Genomic DNA, 23,226 nt, shown 5'->3' with positions numbered 1-23,226 from the left:
GAGGAGGCAGCCAGGACTCCCAGGCCACTTTTAAAGATGGGGAAACAGACTTAGAGGAGAAAGGTCCAGGGGCTGCTTCAGGCTGCCCACCCCTCCCCTTGTTCCCTGAAGGCCTGTGTACACCAAGGAGGTGCCTACTGAATGCCAGCCAGACCACTTGGCCCAGGCATCCCATCGACAGCCCCGCCCAGGCCATCCCTCTCCCAGACCCCTAGAGCGGCGCAGGGAGGTAAGCAAGCCTGGCACAGTGAAACTGCCGGGTCAGAGCCGGGGCTTGCCAGAGGTCGATAGCTGGCCCAGGGCAAAGCCAGCCTGGAATACTGGGGGCTTCCGGCCCCATCCAGCACCCACCCCCACCCTGTGCACCGGTGGGGCTGGGATAACCTTGTGTGCCAGACCCCTGCCCCGATATCTGCCAGCAACAGGAGGCCCCTGTGGGCCTGTCCCTCCCAGCTCCCGGAACCCCCCAGCTACTAACAAAGGATTAGGACAATCCTCATTCCACTCACTCAAGAAGAGTTTAATGAAGCAGCAAGGAGGGAAAAAAGGCTCATTTCTCAGAGCTTCTAAGAGCTTATTGCGGGAGTGGAATTAGTCATTCTTGGAGTCACGGGACTGTGCCCAGGGCAGCCCAGGCTCCAGCACCCAAAGGCTTGCAAACACCCAGGACAGAGGAACCAAAGGAACTGAATACTTGCCAGGCACGTCCACCCTTGTCACCCATCTAATGCTCAGCCACCTCATGAGACATATCATTGCACCCATTTCACAGATGAGAAGACTCAGGCCCCAGGTCACACATCAAGCCACTCTCCGGTGAGCCCCTCACCCCCGTGGCTGACCCTGTACGAGGTGGGGGACAGGAGGCTGTCCGAGAGGCCCCAGCAGCCACAGTGCTGGGGAAGGCTGGCACAAAGGAAGTCAGAGGAAAGCCTAGAATGGGTAGGGCTTCCCAGTGGAGGTGGCGCTGAGCAGAGCCCTGAAGGATGTGCAGGATCAGGATGGGCTGAGAAGAGCCCCCAAGCCACGCCAGACAGAGAACACCCATGAGCAGAGGTGAGGAGGCTGGGCAGGCAGGAAGGTGGCCCAGCGCTGCAGAGAAAGGGCTGGATGCACCAAGGAGGGGGAGTAGCCGTGTGTCCTCCCAGTCTCACCAGCCCTTGGGCCTCCGCAAACTGGGGAACCCTGAGGGCAGGGCGGGTCTCCCTCTGGGCCTGGGGCCGGGGCCAGGCACCCACAGAGGTCGGAATCAGGAAGCGGCTGGCGGGCGAGTCTTAGGCGGGGCCCAGGCAGTCTGCAGACCCGCATTCCAGCTTGACAGGGTCTGCCAACCCGGCCTCCTGGAGCCACATGAAACCCCTGGCAGCTGACACCCATCCTCCCCTCAGACTCCCACCTCCACCGGGGCTGCCAGGCCGCTGCCCTCCTCACGACTGCCGCTCGCGGGCATCCCGCCCTCCATGCCCCAGGCACCAGCCCCTCCAAGCTGTGCTCTCTGCTGGAGCTGAGGCCACCGCCTCATCTCTCCCCCGCTCCCCCATGCCCACAGGACATACTGAAATACACCTTTTCCTTCCTCCAGCTGGAGTAGGGTGGATCCTGACCCCAAAATAGAGCCAGCAGGAGGGAGGCTGCAGCCACAATGGGGCCTTTCAGGTGAACAAGTCGCCCCAGGAGGCCAGGTTTCCTCAGACACACCTGGAAACCCACCCCATGCCACCAAATCCTCGTCTCCACGGGATGGCTTTGAGGGGTGAAGGGCCCAGCTGCGGAGAGGCCGCCGCCTAATCCTGTAATTACAGAGTCTCTTGAGGCGGCTGCCTGGGCTCAGGGAGGGACACTCCATCAGAGAGGTGCGCCCTCCTGGGGGTGGACGGCCCGGCCCCACCCTGCCACGTGGGGCCACCCTGGGAGGTCACCACCCCTCTGGGCCTTGGTTTCCCCAGCCCTACAATGATGGGGTGGCCCAGATGCCACACCAGGTGCCTCCAGGGCCAACTGCCTGCGCTGTTAAAGCTGGGAGTTTGTGTTCCCCCCGGGGCTGCGTGTGAATCGGGTCTTAGAGTCCGAGGGCTTCCACGACCACTTCAGACTTGGGTTCCGTGATCATAAAACAAAACAAACAAGAAGAGCCATGGTTTGAGGTCAAGTCACGGTGAAGAATGAAGCCAGCTGTTCAAAGCTCCTCTGGCATAGGCCCCTCAGCCCCACCCCGGACACCCTCTCCTGCATGGCCACAGGCCCTTTGCACTGTCCAGGTCCCCAAACCAGCTCTCTCCTGCTGTCCCCGCCCATCCCCCTACCCCGCATTACTGTCCTCACCCAGGGCAGTTGAGGCAGCTGAGACAGGCCCAAGGCATGGACTGGCCCTCAGCAAGCTGCCCAAATTGCTTTTCCCCAGGGATGTCCTCTGTCGCTCAGACCAGACACAGAGAGAGGGAGGACACATGCCTTGCTTGCCCTCCAGTCACTGATTCCTGTCCATTCTGCATCCTGAATGTCCCTCAGATCTGCTCCCTCCTCCCATCCACTGTGGGAGGCCTGGTCCAGGCCACCCCGGGTCCCTCCTCCCCACCACTTTCCCAGGCCCCATCATCGCTCCTGACAGCAGCCCCGGAGGGGACTTCCAAAAGGGAAATCTGACTCTGCCCTTGTCCCCTTAGCGCCTGTGCAAGCTCCCCTGCACCCTGGCTCAGTCCCCCTGGGTGACAGGGCCTGGGAATGCCGCCTGGAGCCTGAGAAACGTGGAGCCCCTCAGCCCCGGGCCTTTTCCATTTCAGACTCAAGAGGATTTCCCTCGATCTGGGACCACGACAATGAATACTTCTGGCCTGAGTCACCCCTGGCCGGAGCAGCGTGCATAGACACACAAGCTCACACACAAGAGCTCCAACACACATGCACTCATACCTAGACACACAACCTGGGAGACACACACAAAACTCACGCACCACAAGGACACGCATATGCAGGGCAAAGGGATGATATTCTAAGTATTAAAACATGTGTGGCAAGAGTACCAACCAACCAGACGGTGGCTGCCAACACTGGTGCAGGCTTGCTGGGGTGAACTTGCTGGAAAATGGCCTAGTGTGTATGCTTGCAGGCTTGTGGTCTCATAACACGGACAGCAAGTTGTCCACACACAGTCACACGGGCACACACACGTATGCAGGTGCACAAGCTTGCTCCTCCTTTTGTACTCATGCACGTACATGCACACGGATGTGAACACACTCATACCTTCACACACACACACCCCTCCTCATGCACACCTGCACACACAGGTAGGCATGGGGAAGGAGCAGGAGAGAAGCTGGGGCATCCGCCCCAGAGAAGGCTCAGCCCCTGCCAGGCAGAGAGGACAATGTCTTTACCTTGGCCCATCTCAGTCTTCCAGCTGGGCAGTAACTGAGCTCTGAACTACAAAGAATGGATTCTAGGCGCCCCCAGGAAAGGAGAAGGCAAACATCCCCCAAGGGCCAGCTAAGGTCCATCCTCCCCTTGCACGGGTCACCTCCTCGCTCAGTGTGTTTGAGCCAGACGGGACACAGGCCCCTAGCACAGACTGGCTGCCAGCAAGCTGCCGGGCTGGCTGGCACACTTTGCCCCTGGGCCTGCCAACCTGTAATTGCAGGCCTGGCTTCAGGGCATAAGGGCACCGCCCAGCTACCCGGGGGCCAGCAACAGCCCAGCAGCCTGGTAGGCAGGCGGGTGGGGAATGAGCTCCAGTCCTCCTGGAGAATTCAGTTGAGACTGCAGGCTCTCCATGAGGGCTCTGCTGCCCATCCAGGAAGAGACCTGTTAGATCCTGGCAGGAAGGTGGGGCCCTCCAAGGAAGGACAAGGGGGGCCTCTCTCAGCCCCGCTGAGGCAGCCCCTGGCAAGGCCCACTTCCTGTAGCCCAACATGCAAGAGAAAAAGGGCTTATCCAAGAAGCCCCCCAGGGCCAAGTGGTAGAAGAGATCCCCAGAGCTGGGGCACCTGCACAGCCCAGCTGTCTGGGCTACCCGGGGTGAGGGCAGATCCTACAGCCAACCCTAGAATCCTTAGCTGACCCTGACTACAGCTATGATGGACACACATCCTGGCTGCTCCCCGCCAACCACCGCATTAGGCTCCCTTGTGGGCACCAGGCTGGGCAGACACAGGGCCTGCACCTTTGGTCCTTGCTCAGGAGTCTTCAAGCTAAGAAGGTAACATTCTGTCCCAGATGTAAAGACCTTGGTGACAGCCAAGCTGGCTCTGCTCTGTGTGGTGGTGGCCACATCTCTCCTTGTGCAAGCAGGGAACTCAGAGTTATGATCTAGCTTGGGCTGGAAGGAGCCTTAAAGATCATGTAAGGCAACTCCTGTATAAAGATGGAGAATTGCAACTGCATACTTCCCTTCCCCCTCAAAGTGAAAAACAGGAAGTCAAGGGGGAGGGTTTAGCACGCATGAGGTCCTGCGTTCAAGCCCGGGTACCGCCATTAAAACAAACAAACAAAGAAACATAATTACCACCACCACCCCAAAAAAAATAGGAAGTCAGGGGAGAAAATATTTTTCACCAAGGAAAAGAACAAAGCCTAATGAGATAAGTATAAAATATTGGCAGCCAAGAAAACAAACAAACATATGATTCTGGAGTATAGCCCTTCTCAGCTCCCCACTCCCCAAAGCTGTTCTCCAAAACCCCCACATCTGGAGGGAAATAAACTGAGTAGGGGTCTTTTATACCCACTCTTAACTAAGAACCTGTGGGAAAAGCTACTGGGGAGAAATGGGTAAAACTGGAGAAAGTGAATAATGACTCCAGTTACTGACTCCACCTGAAAACGGCCCTCGTTTCAGAAGGGAATCCCGGTAATTAAGTAGAAGGAACCCTGTGGTAGAGCATTTACCTAAATCCAAGGAGAGCAGAGCCCAGGTGTTCTGACAAAGGCTCCTCCTGCTTCACCTGAGCCCTGTAATTTCCTCAGGCAACAAAACCTAAGACTCAACTCTCAAACTGCAGCCCCTTTGGAGAAGAGAATGGTCACAGAGAAGGCTGGAAGAGAGTCAGAAACAAGAGTCCCCCATGCTATATCAAAGCAAATCTGGTATCGGAGCAAAGATGTCCAAAACCAGACAAGGGAAAAGCACTTAGCATGTGAACTGTGCAAACGTACAGAAAAAAGAAAGACAGAGGGAGGAAGGGATTGGGGGGGGAGGAAAAAGAAAGAAGGAAGGAAGGAGAAAGAGGGAAAAGAAAGAGAGAGGAAGGGAAGGAGGAATGGGGCTGGAGGAGAAGAGAAAAGAGAAAGAAAGAAAGAGGAAGGGACAGAGATGGAAAAGGAGGGAGGGAGGGTGAGAGGGAAAAGGAAGTGAAGAAGGAAGGAAGAGAGAGAGAAATGGGAGAAGAGGAAAGGGGGAAAAGTGGAAAAGGAAGAAGAGAGAAAGGAAGGAAGGAAGAAAAAAGAATACAACCTAAAAGAAATAAGAGAAGGAACAGGAAGAAATTCCTTATAATTGTTTCAAACCATATTGAACATTAATTCAATAAGGAAAGAGCTCAAAGATGAAATGAACCCCCAAGAGGATGAACTATAAAAGATATCACAGGCCTATGGAAATAAACAGAGGAACAAACATTATTACAGAACTAACAAAAATGTTTAGAAACAGAATAGACATCAAACGAAGTAGAGTCATGGATACAGAGAAAAGACTTGAGATAATCTCACAGACTGATTGATTTTTGAAAACATTTAGAGAGGAGTAAATGATATGGAAGACAGACAGAGAGGATCAGGCCTGGGACTATGGTGTGGCAGGGAAGCACCTAAGGTACCAAACTTAAGGAGGCACTCAGTCTCCGAGTTGCGGAAGTGCAGAGTCAGCCCCTGAGAGTGAGTGCTTCCTTAAATCGTGTGACCTCTATGCCTTGCTGGCCTCATCCTAGTCCCAGCCCAGAAAATGATCCAATACAGCTAAAACATCCAACAAAAACAAACAGAAGAAATACTCAAAGAGATGAGACAGGGAGGGAGGATACTCAGGACTGCTTCAGCAGATAAGAACACTGTTCTGAAGAAATTTTTATGTGATGTAGAATAGTTAGCATCAAAACATAGCCAAGTTGTTGTGAGCAGCTACTAACATGGCTCCAGAAAACCACACCTCTTCTTTTCTCACCCTTGTGTGGTCTGGACCTAAGGGTGTGCTTTTAATGAGCAGAACACAGCAAAAGTAATGGGATACCACTTCTGTGATTAGGTTACAAGAGATTGTGACTCCCCTCAATAGACTCATCTATTGCCTTCTCAGCCTGCACACTTTCATGAAGGGAGCTGCCATATGAAAGAGGCCAACACAGCAAAGGAACTGAGGGCAGGCTCCAGCCAACAGCCAGTGAGGAGTTGAGCCCCCAATCCAACAATGTACAAGGGTCTAAATGCTGCCAACAACCACTGAGTGAGCTTGGCAGTGGATCCCTCCCTAGTTGAGCATTCAGATGAGACCACAGACCCTGGACTAACACCTTGACTGCAGCCTGCAAGAGACCATGAAGCAGAGCACCTAATGAAACTATGCCTGGATTCCTGACCCACAGATACCTGGGAGATAATAAACATGTGCTGTCTTAAACAGCTACACTTTGGGATGATTTGTTACGCAGCAAGAGATAACTAATACACCAGCTAAGCTACTGAATTTCAAGAATAAATCATGAAATCTCCAGGTATCCAGATGGAAAAAATGAATCAAATGAAAGATTTTTAAAACTTTATTCCCCAGTTTATCGGCAATATTTGATATCAAAAGACAATGGAACAAATGTCTGCAAAGTCATGAGAGAAAGAAAATGGGAGCCAAGAATATCATACCCAGTTGATGTTGCTCAGCTAAAGAGGAAAAGAGGAGAAGACAATCTCAAATATGAATGAATCAAAGGAATACAACCTCTCTAGGTTTTTTTTTTTTTGAGGAGGGAGCACAGAATGGGGACAGAATAGATTAAAAACTATTTAACCACAAAAAACTGGATAGACAGTTATGAGCTGAACCATACTAATGAACTCAGGAATGGAGAATCTATGTAACAGACTGACAATGAGTACTGAAACTATTTAAATCTGAGACTACTAGCAAACAACTGTTAGGACAATGTTTACAGAATAGAGTGTGAATGTTATAAATCTAGAAAAAGTAAAATAAATAATGTAACTAACAAAAGTCAAGAGACTGGGAGAGAAGAAGGTGGGAGATGTAAAAAGGCTGGTCAGAAAGGAGGCAAGAATATACAATGCAGAAAAGACAGTCTTTTCTGCAAGTAGGGCTGGGAAAGCTGGACAGCTGCATGTAAATCAATGGAGTTAGAACACTCGCTCACACGACACACAAAAATAAACTCAAAATGGCTTAAAGACTTAAATATAAGACATGACACCATAAAATTCCTAGAAGAGAACATAGGCAAAACATTCTCTGACATAAATCATAGCAATGTTTTCTTAGATTAGTCTCCCATGGCAAAAGAAATTAAAGCAAAAATAAACAAGTGGGACCTAATCAAACTTACAAGCCTTTGTTTTGTTTCATGAGGGGGAGGTAACTAGGTTTATTTATGTTTATATTTGGAGGAGGTACTGGGGATTGAACCCAGGACCTAAAGCTAAGCATGCACTCTACCACTTGAGCTATACCCTCCCCCTCCAAACTTACAAGCTTTTGGACAGCAAAGGAAACTATAAACAAGATGAAAAGACAACCTAGGGACTTGGAGAAAATACTTGCAAACCTTGCGACAGACAAGGGCTTAATTTCCAAAACATGCAAACAGCTCATATATCTCGATATCAAAAAACCAAACAACCCAATCAAAAAATGGGCAGAAGACCTAAATAGATATTTCTCCAAAGAAGACATCCAGATGGCCAATAGGCACATGAAAAGATGCTCAACATCGCTAATTACTAGAGAAATGCAAATCAAAACTACAATGAGTATCACCTCACACTGGTCAGAATGGCCATCATTAAAGTCTACAAATAATAAATGCTGGAGAGGGTGTGAAGAAAAGGGAACCTTCCTACACTGTTGGGTGGAAATGTAAATTGGTGCAGCCACTATGGAAAACAGTACAGAGATCCCCTAAAAAACTAAAAATAGAGTTACCATATGATCTAACAATCCTACTCTTGGGCGTATATCCAGAAAAAACTAATTCAAAAAGATACACGCACCTCAGTGTTCATAGCCGCATTATTTACAGTAGCCAAGACATGGAAGCAACCTAAATGTCCATCAACAGATGAATTGATAAAGAAGATGTGGTATATATATATATATATTTCAGCCATAAAAAAAGAATGAAATAATGTCATTTGCAGCAACATGGATCGACCTAGAGATTATCATATTAAGTGAAGTTAAGCCAGAAAGAGAAAGACAAATATCATATTGATATCACTTACATGTGGAATCTAAAATATGATACAAATGATACAAATATTTACAAAACAGAAACAGACACACAGACATAGAAAACAAACTAATGCTTTATAGGAAAGCAGGGGGAGGGATAAATTAGGAGTTGGGATTAGCAGATACAAACTACTACATATAAAAGAGATAAACAACAAGGACCTACTGTACAGCATAGGGAACTATATTCAGTATCTTGTAATAAACTATAATGGAAAAGAATATATATATGTCTAGCTAATCACTTTGCTGTACATCAATAACTAATGCAACATTATAAATCAACTATACTTCAATTTTTTAAATATATTTTTTAAAATAAGAAAAGAAGGCTGGTTAGGATTCATCAATAAGTCCAAAATTTTAAAATTAATTTCAAGTTAAACAATTCCTCTAATTTCATTTCAATTTCTTCAGGTAAATTCACATAAATGAATTAAACGTTACATGAGTCCATTTATATGAAATATCCAGATTAGGCAAGCGTTCAGGACAGAAAGTAGATTAGCAGTTACCTAGAGCTGGGATAAGGGAAAGGTTGGGGGAAAATGGTGAATGACGATAATGAAAATGAAGCTTCTTTTTGAGGTGATGAAAATGTTCTAAAATTGATGTGGTGACGATTATAAAACTCTGTGGATATACTAAAAACCCACTAAATTGTGCACTTTAAATGGGTGAATTACACCTTAATAAATTTGTTTTTAAAATTACCATAGAACCTCAGCTTAATAAAAAATATTTCAAAAAAACACACAAATCTGTGTGTAAAGACAAAGACACATACAGAATGATGATCCATAACAAAAGTGGAAGTAAACAGGCCAAGATGTTAAGAGTAGCTAATTCTGGGGGAGGAAAAAATGGGAATTGTTATTGTCTTTGCTTTTGTGCTTTTCTGGTTTTGCTTTTGTTTTTCAGTTTCCCCCAAATAAAGATAGAAAGGTTATTGGACAGAGTGCAGTGGAGTGACTCGTTGGCCCCAACGCCTGCTTTCACAGTGGTAGCGCGATGCATCCACATCCCTGACATGTCAAGTGCCCCAGAGCATGATCCTTGGTCCTTTTCCCTTTTCCATCCAAGCTCAGTTCCTCGGTGATCTCATTCGGACTCATGGCTGTAAATAACCAGCCTAGAGCTCTCTCCCAAACTCCAGAATCATACATATCCAACTGCCTCTGAACATCTGCAGTCAAATGTCTTCAGAGGCATCTCAAATTTAACATGTCTAAAATTGAACTTCTAACCCCACCCTTTCCAAAAAAAACCAACTCCACACTCCTCTCAGCCTTCTTCATCTCAGTAAATGGCCACTCCATGTTTCTAGTCACTCAGGCCAAAAACCCTGGAGTTACCCTAGACGAATCACTTTCTCTCACACTCCACGCCCACCCTGTCAGGAAATCCTGTTGCTGCCACTTCCAAACATACCCCGAATCTGACCACTTCTTCACACTTCCTCTAGAACTAGCCCACGTCAAGCCACAAGCATCTCTTGCCTGTATTATTGGAAAACCTCCTAGTGGGCCTCCCTGTCTCTGTCTTTGTCCTTTTTCACTCTGTTACAAACACAGCAGCTGGAGAGACCTTGGTAAACCACGTGGTGGTTAGTTACAAAACAGCCTCCAAGGAATCATGCTTCTTGGTATTCACACCCTTGTCTAGTCCCCTTCCCCGGTGAGACTGGGCTGGCTTTGCACTTGGCTTCAGCCAATAAATAAGGCAGAAGTGACGCTATGTTGTTCTTGGCCTACGCCTTAAGAGACACGGCAGCTTCCATTTTTGCTTTCTTGGAATGCAGGTCTGAGACCACCCTATAGGTAACTGGGTTAGCCCGGGAGAGGATGAGAAGCCACATGGAGGAGCACGGAAGAACCGACAGCCAGACATGAGTGAGGCCAGCTTGGCTGTTCCAATCCACCCAGTCTTCCAGGGGAAGGCTGCCATAGGAGTGAGCACAGGTGAATCAGCTGAGAAGCCATTCAGCCAACTCAAAGAATCGTAAGGAATAATAGGGTGGGGGTACATAGCTCAGTGGTAGGGCATGTGCGTGGCACGCGTGAGGTCCTAGGTTCAATCCCCAGTACCTCCATTAAAAGAAATAATAAATCATTGTTTTAAGCACCAAGTTTTAAGTCGATTTGTTACTCAGCAAAAGATGACTGATACAAAGCCTCACACAGATCATCTCACTTCTGTGCTAGAAATCCTCTAATGGTTTCCCATTTCACTTAAATTGGAAGCCAAAGTCATCCTATGTCCAGGGCTCCACACCATCACGGCCCCCACCACCCTGCCATTCCGTCTGAGCTCATCAACTCTGCTCAACCCTGGCTCACCCCATTCCAACCCATGTCCTTGACTGCACCAGCCATGCTTTCCCCAAAAGGGCCTTTGCACTTGCCATCCCCTCTGCATGGAGGGCTCTCCCCCACTCCACCCCCATACCCACATGCCTTCTTCTCTCACTGGCTTCAGGTTGCTGCTGAAGGATCACCGACTCAGTGAGGCCTCCCTGACCACCTTGCACAACCCAATCCCTCTTCTTGTCCACTTTCCCTGCTCTGTTCTTTTCCACAGAACTCATCCCCATCTAACCTACCATTTATCTGATGTTTATTTTATTACACATATAATTTTGCCTGTTCTGTTCAATGCTGCCTCCCCAGAGCCTAGAGCAGCACCTGGCACACCGGAGGTGCGCTGGGGAATATTTGAGAAGTGAGCAAACATTTCTGCTCATCCTGGCTGGGACCCGCCTCACAGCCACCTAACCAGGGCTTCGGCTCAGCCCGTGAGGCGAAGCAAGGTTTGGGGGTGAAGATTCCACTCTCAGGTTTCTCACCTGTAATGCGGAAAGAGCAGCAGGGAATTAGAGACCCCTCAGGTTGGGGCGGGGTGGTGGTGATGGGGTTTCCTGGCCGCTTACCCTGACACTCCTCTCTGTAATGTTGGATATCAGCAGGACCCAGGGCACTACGGAGGCTGTCTTTTCCCAAAACAGCCACTGCAATATTCCCACATGCTCTTGCAGATCACTGCTAGTCTCCACCAACAGACTGAATCCATCCTCTCTCCCCTCAGATCTGAGCAAGAAGTCGTAACTCAAGTCAAGAACAGGATGCAGTGAAACTGATGCTGTGTAACTTTCAAAGTAGGTCATAAATGCAACACAGCTTCACCTGGCTCTCTCACGACTCCAGTCCTTGGGAGCTGGCCACCACGTTGTAAGGAAGCCCAGGCCACATGGGGAAGTCACGCGCAGCTGGTCTAGCCAGTAGCTCCAGCTAAGGTTTCAGCCAACAGCCAGCATCAACCATCAGATGGCCCTCAGCCTCTGATGATCCAGACCCCCACCCCTATTCTGCCTTTAACCCTAAATGGAAAAGAGATACGTTATCCCTACCCTCCAATCTTGCCCAAATTGCAAATTCTTGAGCAAAATATGTGTTTTTGTTGTTTTAAACCACTAAGTTTCATTACATATCCATAGTAACTAGCACAGGTCCCAAATTAGCAACTCAATGAAGCCAAGATGAAAGGACTAGCACTCCCATTTCATAGCTGAGGAAACTGAGGCTCAGCAAAATTAAGACCTTGCCCTAGCTCACACAGCTAGTAAGTGAAGAAACAGGAATGATGTCCAGGTCTTTCAGACACCTCAATGCATGCTCACTCCCATCTCCCTCCCTTCCAGCTCCTGCCCCTCCCTCAGACCCCAAAGCACACCCAGGGTGGGACTGCCAATGGTCAGCCATATCCTCCAGCTACCAGGCCAGCAATGATGGAGCGCCTGCCCTGGACTCAGTCCCTCCTCTGAGCACAAACCCCTTCTCCTCTGAAGGGCAGCAGCTCTGGGAAAAAGGCCAAGGAAGAGGGTATGAGCCAAGACCTGCTGTGTGTGTCTGGATCCCAATTAACAATCAAGAAGTCAAGTTCCCCTGCCAAGGGGACTGGAAGGAGGGAAGAGACGGAACCCTCTGCTCCTGCAGGTGGGCCCCAGGGCACAGGCTCCCCGAAGGAAGGCCCCAGATCAGACTTTATATGCTCAGGAAACCTCATTGCCATGAAACATACAGCACAACTTGGCCCCACTTCAGGAAATTTAGGGACAGGCACACCCACGATGCTGCCAAAAACCCTTCCTTCTCATGCAATGCAGTGACAGCCACAAAAGCAGTGGGAGAAAAGCTATATGCAGCTGAAGACACACATGTACACACACTTCCCACACAATCTGCTTGCCCTGATACACATGTATATGCACACTCATGCACAGCCATGTATGCAAAACAGCACACATAAGCCATGTGCACATACAGAATGAATATAAACGTACACACAATATATGTAGAGCATGACTGTACAGGTACAGAGATGTATACATGCAAAAGCACACATATCTGCATTCATATTCACAGGCCTGCATATACTCACACTTAGATACATGCACACACTAGCACACATTCCTTCCCAGGAAGCCCTATACATTTCCCCTGGAACCTATCAATCTCCCCAGGACTTGTAGAGAAAGTACGAGAAGAACTTTGGTTCCTGCAATCTGAGAAGGTGAAGGGAGGGATGGACTGACAGAAAGATGGGTGGATGGATGGATGGGTGGATGGATAGATGGATGGACAGAGGAAGGATGGGTGGATGGGTGCATGGGTGGATGGATGGATGGGTGGATGGATGGATGGGTGGATGGATGGATGGATGGATGGACAGAGGAAGGATGGGTGGATGGGTGCATGGGTGGATGGATGGATGGATGGATGAATGGATGGATAGGTGGATGGATGGAGGAAGGATGGGTGAATGGATGGGTGGATGGAAGAGACTCAAATGACTCTATTTTGAAACTATTTTGAACAGAAGCCAATTCCTCAGCCCTCTTTGATCATCCTTTCCGATATTGGTCCCCATAGGTCCCCCAAACCTAATGACTATCCTTCATGGTGGAATACAACCAGTTTCCACCCACTGAAGTTTTAGGAGTGATGTCATGTCCCATGGAATCCAGACTCCTGTATCTAACTCTCTACTAACACTTGTACTTGGTTGTCAGCCTCTCACCACAAACTCAGAATGTACAAACCCAAGTGTTCATCTTCCCCCAAATCCCACTGTTCCTGTCTACTTTCCTATCTCAGTTAATGGCCTCTCCCTCCTTCCAGCTACACAGGCTAATATCCTAGAATTCACCTTTGACTTTCTCTCACACCCCACATTGAATCCATCAGGAAACTCTGATAGCTCTACCTTCAAAATACACCGATAATTCAACCACTTCTTACCACCTCCATTGCTTCTGCTCTTGCACCCCTCCCCACCCTCATAGTAAATATTCTCAACAGAGAAGTCAGAGTGATTCTATTAAACATCAGCTGATAATAGGAAAACAAAAGAGAAAAATCAATAAAACCCAAATTAACTAACCTTTAGTTAAGCTGACCAAGAAAAATGGGAGAAGACTCAAATTACTAAAATCAAAAATGAACAATACTACCGACCTTACAGAAATTAAAAAGATTACAAGGGAATACTATGAATAAAATTCCTTAAAAAAGGCAAACTACCGAAACTGACTTAAAAAGAAATAAAAAGTCTTAGTTGACCATTAACAATATTGAGTCAGTAATCAAAAAGCTTCCCACCAACAAAAGCCCAGAACCAGATGGCTTCACTCATGAATCCCAACAAATGTCTAAAGACAAATTAACACAAATCCTTCAAAAACTCTTCCAAAAAATAGAAGAGGAAGAAACACTTATCAGCTCACTCTATGAAACCAAAGACATCACAAGAAAACTACAGGCCAATATTACTTACGAATATAGATGCAAAAATCCTCAACAAAACACTAGCAAGCTGAATTCAGCAAAACATAAATCAGATTATACATTGTGACCAAGGGAGGGTTTATCCCAGGAATGCAAGGTTGGTTAAACATACAAATATCAATCAATGTAACATACCATGTTAATAAGGGACAAACCACATGATCATCTCAAAGATGCAGTAAACGTAAGCCAGATCTCCCAATCCTCAGTACAAAACCTTGTCTCACTCTTAGTAACAGCCAGTTCCATCTAATGTCCACAAGGTCCTACCTAATCTTATCTCCATCACCTCTGTCCTCGTCTCCCTTTCTCGCTTCACTCCACACCAACCACAGTGTCCTTCCTGGTGTTGCCTAAATCCACCAGATACACTCCTACCTCAGGGCATTTACAGTGTCTGTTCCCCTAAATATTCACAGAATTCACTCCTTCACCCCCTGTAGGTCTTTACTCAACAACTATCTTCTCAGTGAGCCTCCTTGGTCACATTATGGAAAATTGCAGCCCTCTCCCCCCAACACCCACACTTTCCCTGCCTCCCACTCTATTTATCCCAAGCATTTCTTATCATCTGAAATATTGTGAACTTTACCTATATATTTGGCCTGTTGTCTGTCTCCCTCAACTAGAACATAAGCTCTCTAAGGACAGAGATATCTTAGTCTGGTTTACCCATTGCTGAATCTGCAGCATTTAAACTAGCATGCTGCTTTACAGTTACTCAATAAATATATGTTGAATGAATGAAAACAGCTGGTCACTTAACTACTCACTCAGCAAGCAGTGATTACCCCACCCCAAGTGCCTGACACTCTGCTTCAGGCTGGAGCACTGAGAAAGATGGGAACCAACCTGGGTCCAGCTGGGGGACAGGTCAGAACATAAGTAACCAGGACCCAAGGAAGACAGTGCTGAGGAGCAGCAAGGATGAGGAGAGAGGATCAGGGAACCAGGGAAGGCTCCATGGAGAGGTGGTGCCCTCACCGGCCCCCGAAGGCACAGAATGACCCCAGCATATGGAGAAGGGGTGGGAGGAGAGGGAACAGAGGGAGCGCCCAGATGTGGGAAGCATGGGGCATGTCCTGGGAATCAGGACAGGACCCGCGTGGCGGTACTGTATGAGGGATGAGGCTACTAAGGCTGCCAGGGAGGTTCATGAGAGGCCTTAAATGTCAGGACGAGGAGTCAGGCTTAGTTCCAGTGGCACCAAGGCCTTTGATGGGGAAGCTCCGCCGTGTCACTCTGGCAGTGTGGGAAGAACAGGTTGTAGTGGATGAGCAGGAAGGCAAGGAGACCCGGAAGGTGGCTCCCAGGACAGTCCTGGAGAAAGACGGCGAGGCGTGAGCCAGAACAGGACAGAGGGGGCCACAGAAGAGTGGTACTTTGGAGGTGTAAAGGGTTTTACGACCGGTGTGGGTGGGTGGGAAGGTCAGGCAGTGCAGGGGGAGCTGAAGCCTGAGTCTCAGGACCTCAGAGGCACAACAGAGCGCTGGAGCGGGGATCTGGTCAGGGGGTTCAGAAGGAATCACACCTCTTCTAGAAGGCTGGAGTTCTGGCCGCAGGGCTCAGCGCCGCTGGGGATCGTGCAAGGCCCAAATTCGAGCCACAGGGATGGGCAGCCTCCCAGCACTGGAGGATGGATGCACCCTGGCCCTGCCCACCTTCCTGCCCCTCAGCCCCTCACTGCCCAGGGCAGGCCTGGAGAAGAGATTCTCCAGCTGGCTTTGTCAGCCAAGATGCAATGTCATTTCTGGATGAGCCATCCAGCTCTGGAGATGCGCCAGGCTGCAGAGCGGGGGACAGCTGTGTCCCCGAAACACAGCCAAGGAGCCTCTTCCCCGAGCCAACCAAGACAGTGGCAGAAGCAGAACTGGCAGGGGGTCCGAGGGCCCAGCCAATGTGGGGACAGGCCTTAAATGGGGCCTCCATCTGCCCGGGCCCCAGCCTCCCTGCAAGGTTGGGCCCATCCAGCCCCCACCAGCTGGAGATGATGGTCCCAGTCACACTCCCTCAGCCATTAGGCACTAAGGCATGTACTTAGTGCCTGGTGTCTGCCAGGCTCTGTTTCTCTCCCACGGGGGTGACAAGGGTCAGTGCAGCATGAAGGACACAGACTTTGGAGTCTGCGGAGCTGAGTCTGAGTTTCATCTGTCCTACTCTTTATGTTGCTGTCTCTGGGCCTCAGTATTCCTATCTGTCGAGTGGGAACGATAAATACCTTTTGGCACAAGGGCATCGTAAGGATAAAATAAGAGCACGTGTGGAAGGGAACACTAAGGGGACTTGTCTGTTTCCCAGGAATTTCAGCGGAAGCCCAACCAAGGCTGAGGACCCACACCTTAGAATAGGCGTCAGACACACCCTCAGGACTAGAGAGAAATGGAACTGTCTCATATGGCCCCGCAACTTGTACAGATGAAGGCTGGAGACGCAGGCTGGGGGAACTTATGTGAAGAGTGAGAAAACTGAGTGAGGGGCTATGGGCGGCCCACCCATGGAGGGGCAGTGCCTATCAGGAAGGACACTCGCCTTGCTCCCTGGCCAGACGCTGACAAAAGCTAACCTTCCTGCACCAGGGCCACCTGAGGGGCATTCACAAAGTCCATCCTCAGGACACCCCAATGCACGTCACCTGGGAGCAGGAAGGTGCATGAGGGCGGGGAGGGGGCTGCTGCACCCTAAGCTTGTCCAGGGGTTCAAACAGGCACCACAGAGAGGAGACAGGCTTGGTGGCCACAAGAGGGGAGCCCCACAGGGTGGCTGCCCGGGGCGACAGGGTCAGGCAGGAAGAGCTGGAAGGGCAACCCCCAAAGAGGAGTAGAGGGAAGCTGTGACAGGACACAGGTTAACCATGTCACCTACATCAAGGCCAGGGACCCGCAAAACCCACAAAAGTGCCCCCAAGAGACAAGTCGGCCAGCATCCGGGCATCAGCCGCAAAACAACTCCAGACACGGATAACACGTGGCCTGTTTCCAGTCATCCTTCCTGGCCCGCCCAACCCTGGAGGGGCCAGGATCTCAGGGGAGGCGTGGTGTCAGCGACTGGGGTCAGAGATGGAACAAGAGAATCCAATCAAGTGGAGCTCTCCCTCTTCCCCGTGCAATTTCTGGGCCTGGATAGAATATTTATTTGGAAATAGAACCAAACTTTTGATTTAAATGGGACTTCATGAATGTAACTAGAAAAGCTATGGGGTCTGGTCCTAGGCAGGAGACACACCCGAACTGACAGGAGAACAATGAAGCTGTTACTGATTTGGTCTCAGAGTCCAGCCTGCTCAGTGAGCCCTGCCCACATGTGCCGAGGCTTCTGTGTCCCCAGGGCCTTGGGACCAGGGAGTGGGAGGGTAAAGGAGGGGAGTTTGACTGGTCTGCCTGGGGCTAGGTGGGCACCTGCTTCCCAGAGTCAATGACTCCTTCTCATTGTGGGACAGTCAGAACCAAGGCTTTGGGGAGCCAAGGACACTGCTGCACACATTTGGATACACCAGGGTGCCTGATGGGACACCAACATGCACTGAGCCCAGCGGGAACAGCAGATTCTGACGTGAGCATAGTAGTCTCGGAGGGCTTTTGGAGGAGGTGGCCTTTGAGTTGGATCTTGCAGCAGGAGAAAGATTTCAGGATGCACAGAAGAGGGGAATGGTGCCCCTGGCGGAGGGAATGGACACACGCAAGGGAGGTGTGAGCACCTGTCACCAGTACAGCCGGATAGTGAGGGGCATGAAGGGATGTGATGGGATATGGATCTGGAAGATGTGATATCATCACTATTGTCACCTTTAAAACAGTGTCTAGGCTGGCTATGGCCAATCTGGGCCTCACTTTCCTCATCTGTAACCTGGGGAGAATTAACCTAGTTTTTCTTGGACTCACATCCTGGGAATAAAAGGGTCGTACTCTCTCTAGTCACAGCATTAACCAGGAGCTCAGATACGCTTTAGAGTCAGAAAGGTTTAGGCTCAAATACCAGTCCTGCGCCTTCCTAACTGTGGAACTCTAGGTAAGCCTCAGTTTACTCATCTGTAAAGTGGGGATAACAAAGCTCCACCCAGAAGGAGTGATCAATGTTGTAATGTGCGTAACATATGTAAACACCCGGCACAGCATAAGCCTGTGTGGAACGCGATTTCCCTACCCACCCCACCCAACTCCCACCTCCAAAGGAGCCCTCACTTACATAAGAGGCCAGGAGGGTGGTCGGGGCCAGGACGAGAGCCAGGTAGAGGCAGGGGGCTGCGGCAAGCAAGCTGGAGGCACAGATGAGGGGCTCAGCCCTCGGGTTGACTTTCTTGTATCTCCTTGAAGCCTCTGCTCCCAGGATGACCCCAATAATGCCAGTCACAACAGTCAGTGCCCCAAAAATCAGGCTGATGGAAAAAAAGCAGAGAGGGGTTAGTCAGCCAGTGGGGCTAGGATAGGGGTCTAGCCACCTGTCCCCCAGTGCATGATCTGGTACCACAGGGATGTGGCTATGGGTCCCTTCCCCTCCCTCCTGAGCAATGCTAGTGGCTCCTTGGGACACGGCTCGGGGACCCATGTAGTCCCCTACTCATCCCATCCCCTTTCCTGCCTCATCCTGCAGATGCCACTGGCCACGTGGGTGATCTTCCCAGCACCCAGTACCCCAGCTCCCAGCCTGCCTCATCTCCGGTGACCTCCTCCACTGTCTCACCACCTGAAACTGCCCTACCACTTGAAACTGCCCCACTCAGAACTCTTAATTCTACAGTCCCACTCTGGCTCCAACCTCCTTGCCTTGTAGCCTCCAATACTAATGGGAGTGGAAGCAAATGAACATTTACTTGTTGAGCTCCTGTAATGCACCGGCCCTCATCTGGGCATTGTACACACCCTCCCTCCTTGAGGCCCATCCTCCCACTCTCCATCTTTGAACACCTCTCAAGTAGCCCCCTCCTAACTTCCCTACTTTCCCACCTACTCCTGGACCTACTTCGACTCCACTTGGCCTCTCTTGCACCTCCCTTCTGTGGGCACCTGCCCCTCCAAGACAACCTCCAGACAGGTTCCCAGAGGATGCTTTCTAGAACACGGATCTGACTATGCCCCTGCCTAAAATTCTCCACCAGCTTTTAAACACCTTCCAGATTTGGCTCCAACTCATTGTGGTGTACATGGACCTTCATGATCTGACCCTGTATGGCCTCAACCCAAAACCCCAGTTCCATCCTCCTTGGCCCCCAGACTAGTTGCTATCCCCACTTTGTACTTTTATTCCTCCCTCTGAAACACCTTTCACTAATTTTTCCACCTACCAAACTCCTACTCATTCTTCAAGACCCATCGCAAATGTCCCCTCTTTGGGGATGCCCTCCCCTGTCCCTTTGTTGATTCCTTCACTTTTCTCAGTTCCCATAGCACCTTTTGTGTCTCTATCATCAAGGTCATTCACTAGGCTGTGAATTCCTAGAGAACAGAAACCAGGTTTGGTTTACTTTCTCGACTTCAGGCTGGGAGTATAGCGCCTAGAACACAAGAGAGATACATATATATTTTTTAAGCAAATGAGCTCACTGATCCTTTCCGGAATTGCCAGGTGGACAGCTGAGGAAGGTTAGGCTAAGAAAGGTTGAGGCCAAGATTACCCAGCTAGTGAGCTGCAGAGCCAGGATTTCAACACAAATCTTCAGCCTCCTGGTCCATCCTACTCTCCGAAGCCTCCTTTTAAAGGAGCTCAAAAGGATGCTGAGACTAGTATGAACTCTTTAAAACACAAATGTAACTAGGACCTTTCCAGCCCCTCAGAGCCTCCCTGTTGTCCTCAGGGCAAGTTCCCGGCCAGCACAGCAGGACTGGCCCCTGCTGACCTGTGTAACCTCCTGTCTTTTCTCCCTCCCTCACTCTGCACAAATGACCAGGAATTCTCTAAACTTTACCCTACACCTTCCAGCTTCCCTGCCTTGGCCCACACTCTTCCCTCGGCCTGGAGCACTGCTACCCTCACCATCATTCTCCACCTGGCCAGTATCTCCTCCTTGATCCAAACATTTCCAAAATGCCAGGTGCCTGCTATTACCTCCATGGCTCCCACCAAGATGTAAGAACAGACAGATGCAAGACTATGGTTACTGACAAATGGAGTGTCACAAAAAATCCACCTCACCTCTAAACAACTTCTGTGAAATGTCCATCCCACAGGTGAGGACTCATGGGTTTATTCCCCTGCCCCATCCCCTTGGTTTATAGGAGATAATGTAAAGCCCAGAGAGGGCAGGAAACTGCTGGAGATCACACAGCCTTTCATTGGCAGCGCCAGGGTCTCCTGGCCCTCCGCCTACCAAATGAAGCATGTGTGCCCTTAGGCAGCTTAAAGGTGCTCACCAAACCTTCCCAGCCTTCCAAGCTGTACCAGGCTCCAGCTCAGACCAGTCAAGTGACCCCGAATCCCAGATGAATGCTATCTGTCTCTGAGTCCTGGTGTGAGCCGGCCTTGGCAGGTTCTTAAGACCTTTGTAAGACTTAGGATTGATTATTCAGAGAGGCGATGTAGAGGAGGCGAGGAGGGGCGGGGGTGGGGGCAGCCCCTGAGCAGGAAGTGTGGCCAGAGGACACATTAACCATGAAGTGCCCCGACTCCGACAAGGCCTTCCCAGAATCAGACTCTCAGAGCCAAGAGGGTCCTTAAAGGCCTGCAAGTTCTATGCTGATCCTCTGTACAATGGCCCTGGCAAGCAGCTCTCCAACTCCTACTTACATGACCCCAGGGGTGGGAAGCTCATTACCCCCATGCTGCCCCTTCCATCTGGGCCAGCTCCGAGTTTTGGAAATTCTCCCTCTGGCAGAGCTAGAATCCTGCGTCCTATAGCTTTGTGCTCCAGCCCCACCCTCACCGTGGGGCTTAGCCTAACCATGGAGAGTGTATTAAAAGCTGAGGTCTGTGCAGAACCCCAGCACTGGGACCTCCTACCACTCTGTAGTGGGTTGATTAATGCCCCCCCAAGACATCTATGTCCTAATCTCTGGTACCTTGTACGGCAAAATAGACTTTGTAGACGTGATTACATCAATGATCGTGAGACAGGGAGATTATCCTCCATTTTTTAGGTGGACCCTAAATGCACTTGCAAGTGTCCTTATAAGAAGGAAGGGGAGGGAGATTTGAGACGTAAGAGGAGAAGGCAACGTGACAACGGATGTAGAGCCTGGAGTGACACAGGAAGGCCAGCCACCACCAGAAGCTCGAAGAGGCAAATCCCAGAGAGCCCCCAGAGGGAGTGTGGGCAGCTGAACTTGGTTTTGGCCCAGTAAAACCATTCTGGACTTCTGGCCTCCAGAACTATGAGAAAAATTTCTGTTTTAAGCTACCAAGTGTGTGTGTGTGTATGTGTGTGTGGTGGGAGGGTATGATCTGTTCCATCAGCCCTAGGACACTAACACAAACAGCCACGTCCATTTCTCATCCAGATTCTGTGAAGGAGCTGAGTTAGAGGAGGAAGGTGAGCCGAGAAAGGGGAGGTGACTTGCCCAGGAACACACAGCCAGTTAAGGCCTGAAGTGGGAATGGAGTCCTGTTTTTTCTCCACTTTTTCAAGCTGCTGTGGGACTTCTAGGACTCAGTCTTTGCCTCCAGGGAGATAAGAATCTAACTGTAGAGCCAAGACAAATATAGGTCTCCTTTGATGCATTGATTCATTCACTCGCTGGAGGCTTCCTGAGCACCCACTGTGTGCCAGCTGGCGGGAGAGATGTTCAAGTCCATTAACAGTACCAGGCAGTCTCCAGGGGCAACAGGAAACAGAGCTGAAGAGCACCAGCTTTGGAGTCTGAATCCTGGCTCTGCTACTCGTTAGCTGTGTGACCTTGGACAAGTTATTTACCCACTCTGATCTTCCATCTCCTCATTTGAAAGACAGGAATACTAGGGTTTATTGTCATAAAACCTCAGACGGTTTGTCACGTAAGATGCTTAGCTCAGGGACCAAACTAAAGTTACAGCTTAAGAAGCAACAATGAGAAAAGGGAAGGCAGCCATGGGCAGAGGGCCCAGCTTGGGCAAAGGCAGACAAGGGAAAGGGGCAGAGGACATTCTGGAACTTACGCAAAGTTCTCTCTGGGCATTAGAGAGGGAGGTAGAGGCAAGAGAAGAGGCTGGGGAGAGGGGGTAGTGTCCCTGAGGCCTCAGGGCAGAACACAGAGCGCTGAGGAACTCGGAGGAGCCCATCGAGGCAGGATCAGGGAGGAGGAGGGGTCTGCAAGGAGACTGAAACGCATCAGACGGAGGAGGAAACTGGGCTAGAGAGCTTTAAAGAGGAGGCGGGAGCAAGTAAGAGGACTGAGATGTTCGCTCTCCATCAGGGGGTCATGAGGCCCTGGAGAACGGGGTCAGGTGGTGGAACAGGAGCACAGCAGGGTGAGGGGGACGGGGAGCGGGCGGGCAGTCCCAGGGCTGAGTGCCTGCCCTCCATGTGGCTTCTGCCTCTCCCCCTGGCCCACTCTGCCAGCAGCTTTCCCAGGGCTGTCAGTGCCTTAAAAGAGGCAGAGAACACACGAACGCCCGTGTGAAATCCCTAAACCAGGTAAGTGATGAATCATCCCAGTGCCTCAGTCTGCCCTCTGTAAAATGGGATGACCCACACTACGGGTCCCTCCAAAGGAAGGTTGCCTAAGAATCCCAACCTCTCACAGCCCCACAGAAGCCTCACTCACCCCAAGTGCCTTCTGGATCCCCAGAGTAGGTCAAGAGTTGGAAGACAGGGACAGGGGCCCAGAGAGGACAAGGGAGCTGCCTGTGGCCACTCAGTGCAGCACAGCTCAGCCCGAGCTAGAACCAGGCCAGCCACCTGCCAGAGGAGCCCCAAGCCCTGGTGTCTTCACAGAGCTCTGTAAGCCCACACAAACTGAGGCTGGGGGCTCAGAACCTCCCGAGAACTTCCCCACCAAGAGCCCCCCACCCAGCCTGGGCGCCAGAGGC

The 23,226-nt window shown here is 50.2% G+C and overlaps 1 protein-coding gene across 2 annotated transcripts in view; it reads right to left on the bottom strand.

Annotated features, from left to right (window-relative positions):
- SPNS3 (SPNS lysolipid transporter 3, sphingosine-1-phosphate (putative)) overlaps positions 1 to 23,226 on the bottom strand; it is a 43,344-nt gene that overhangs the window by 8,249 nt on the left and 11,869 nt on the right. For both annotated transcript variants that reach the window (XM_031469502.2, XM_031469503.2), the window contains exon 8: positions 18,475 to 18,664. In XM_031469502.2, coding sequence (XP_031325362.2) covers positions 18,475 to 18,664 — 190 coding nt within the window. The remainder of the gene's footprint in view (positions 1 to 18,474; positions 18,665 to 23,226) is intronic.

This window comes from Camelus dromedarius, chromosome 16 (assembly GCF_036321535.1).
Source record: "Camelus dromedarius isolate mCamDro1 chromosome 16, mCamDro1.pat, whole genome shotgun sequence".
NCBI classification, from domain to species: domain Eukaryota; kingdom Metazoa; phylum Chordata; class Mammalia; order Artiodactyla; family Camelidae; genus Camelus; species Camelus dromedarius.
Note: the sequence above shows the minus strand (reverse complement) of the source record. Positions and strands in the feature narration are given on the sequence as shown.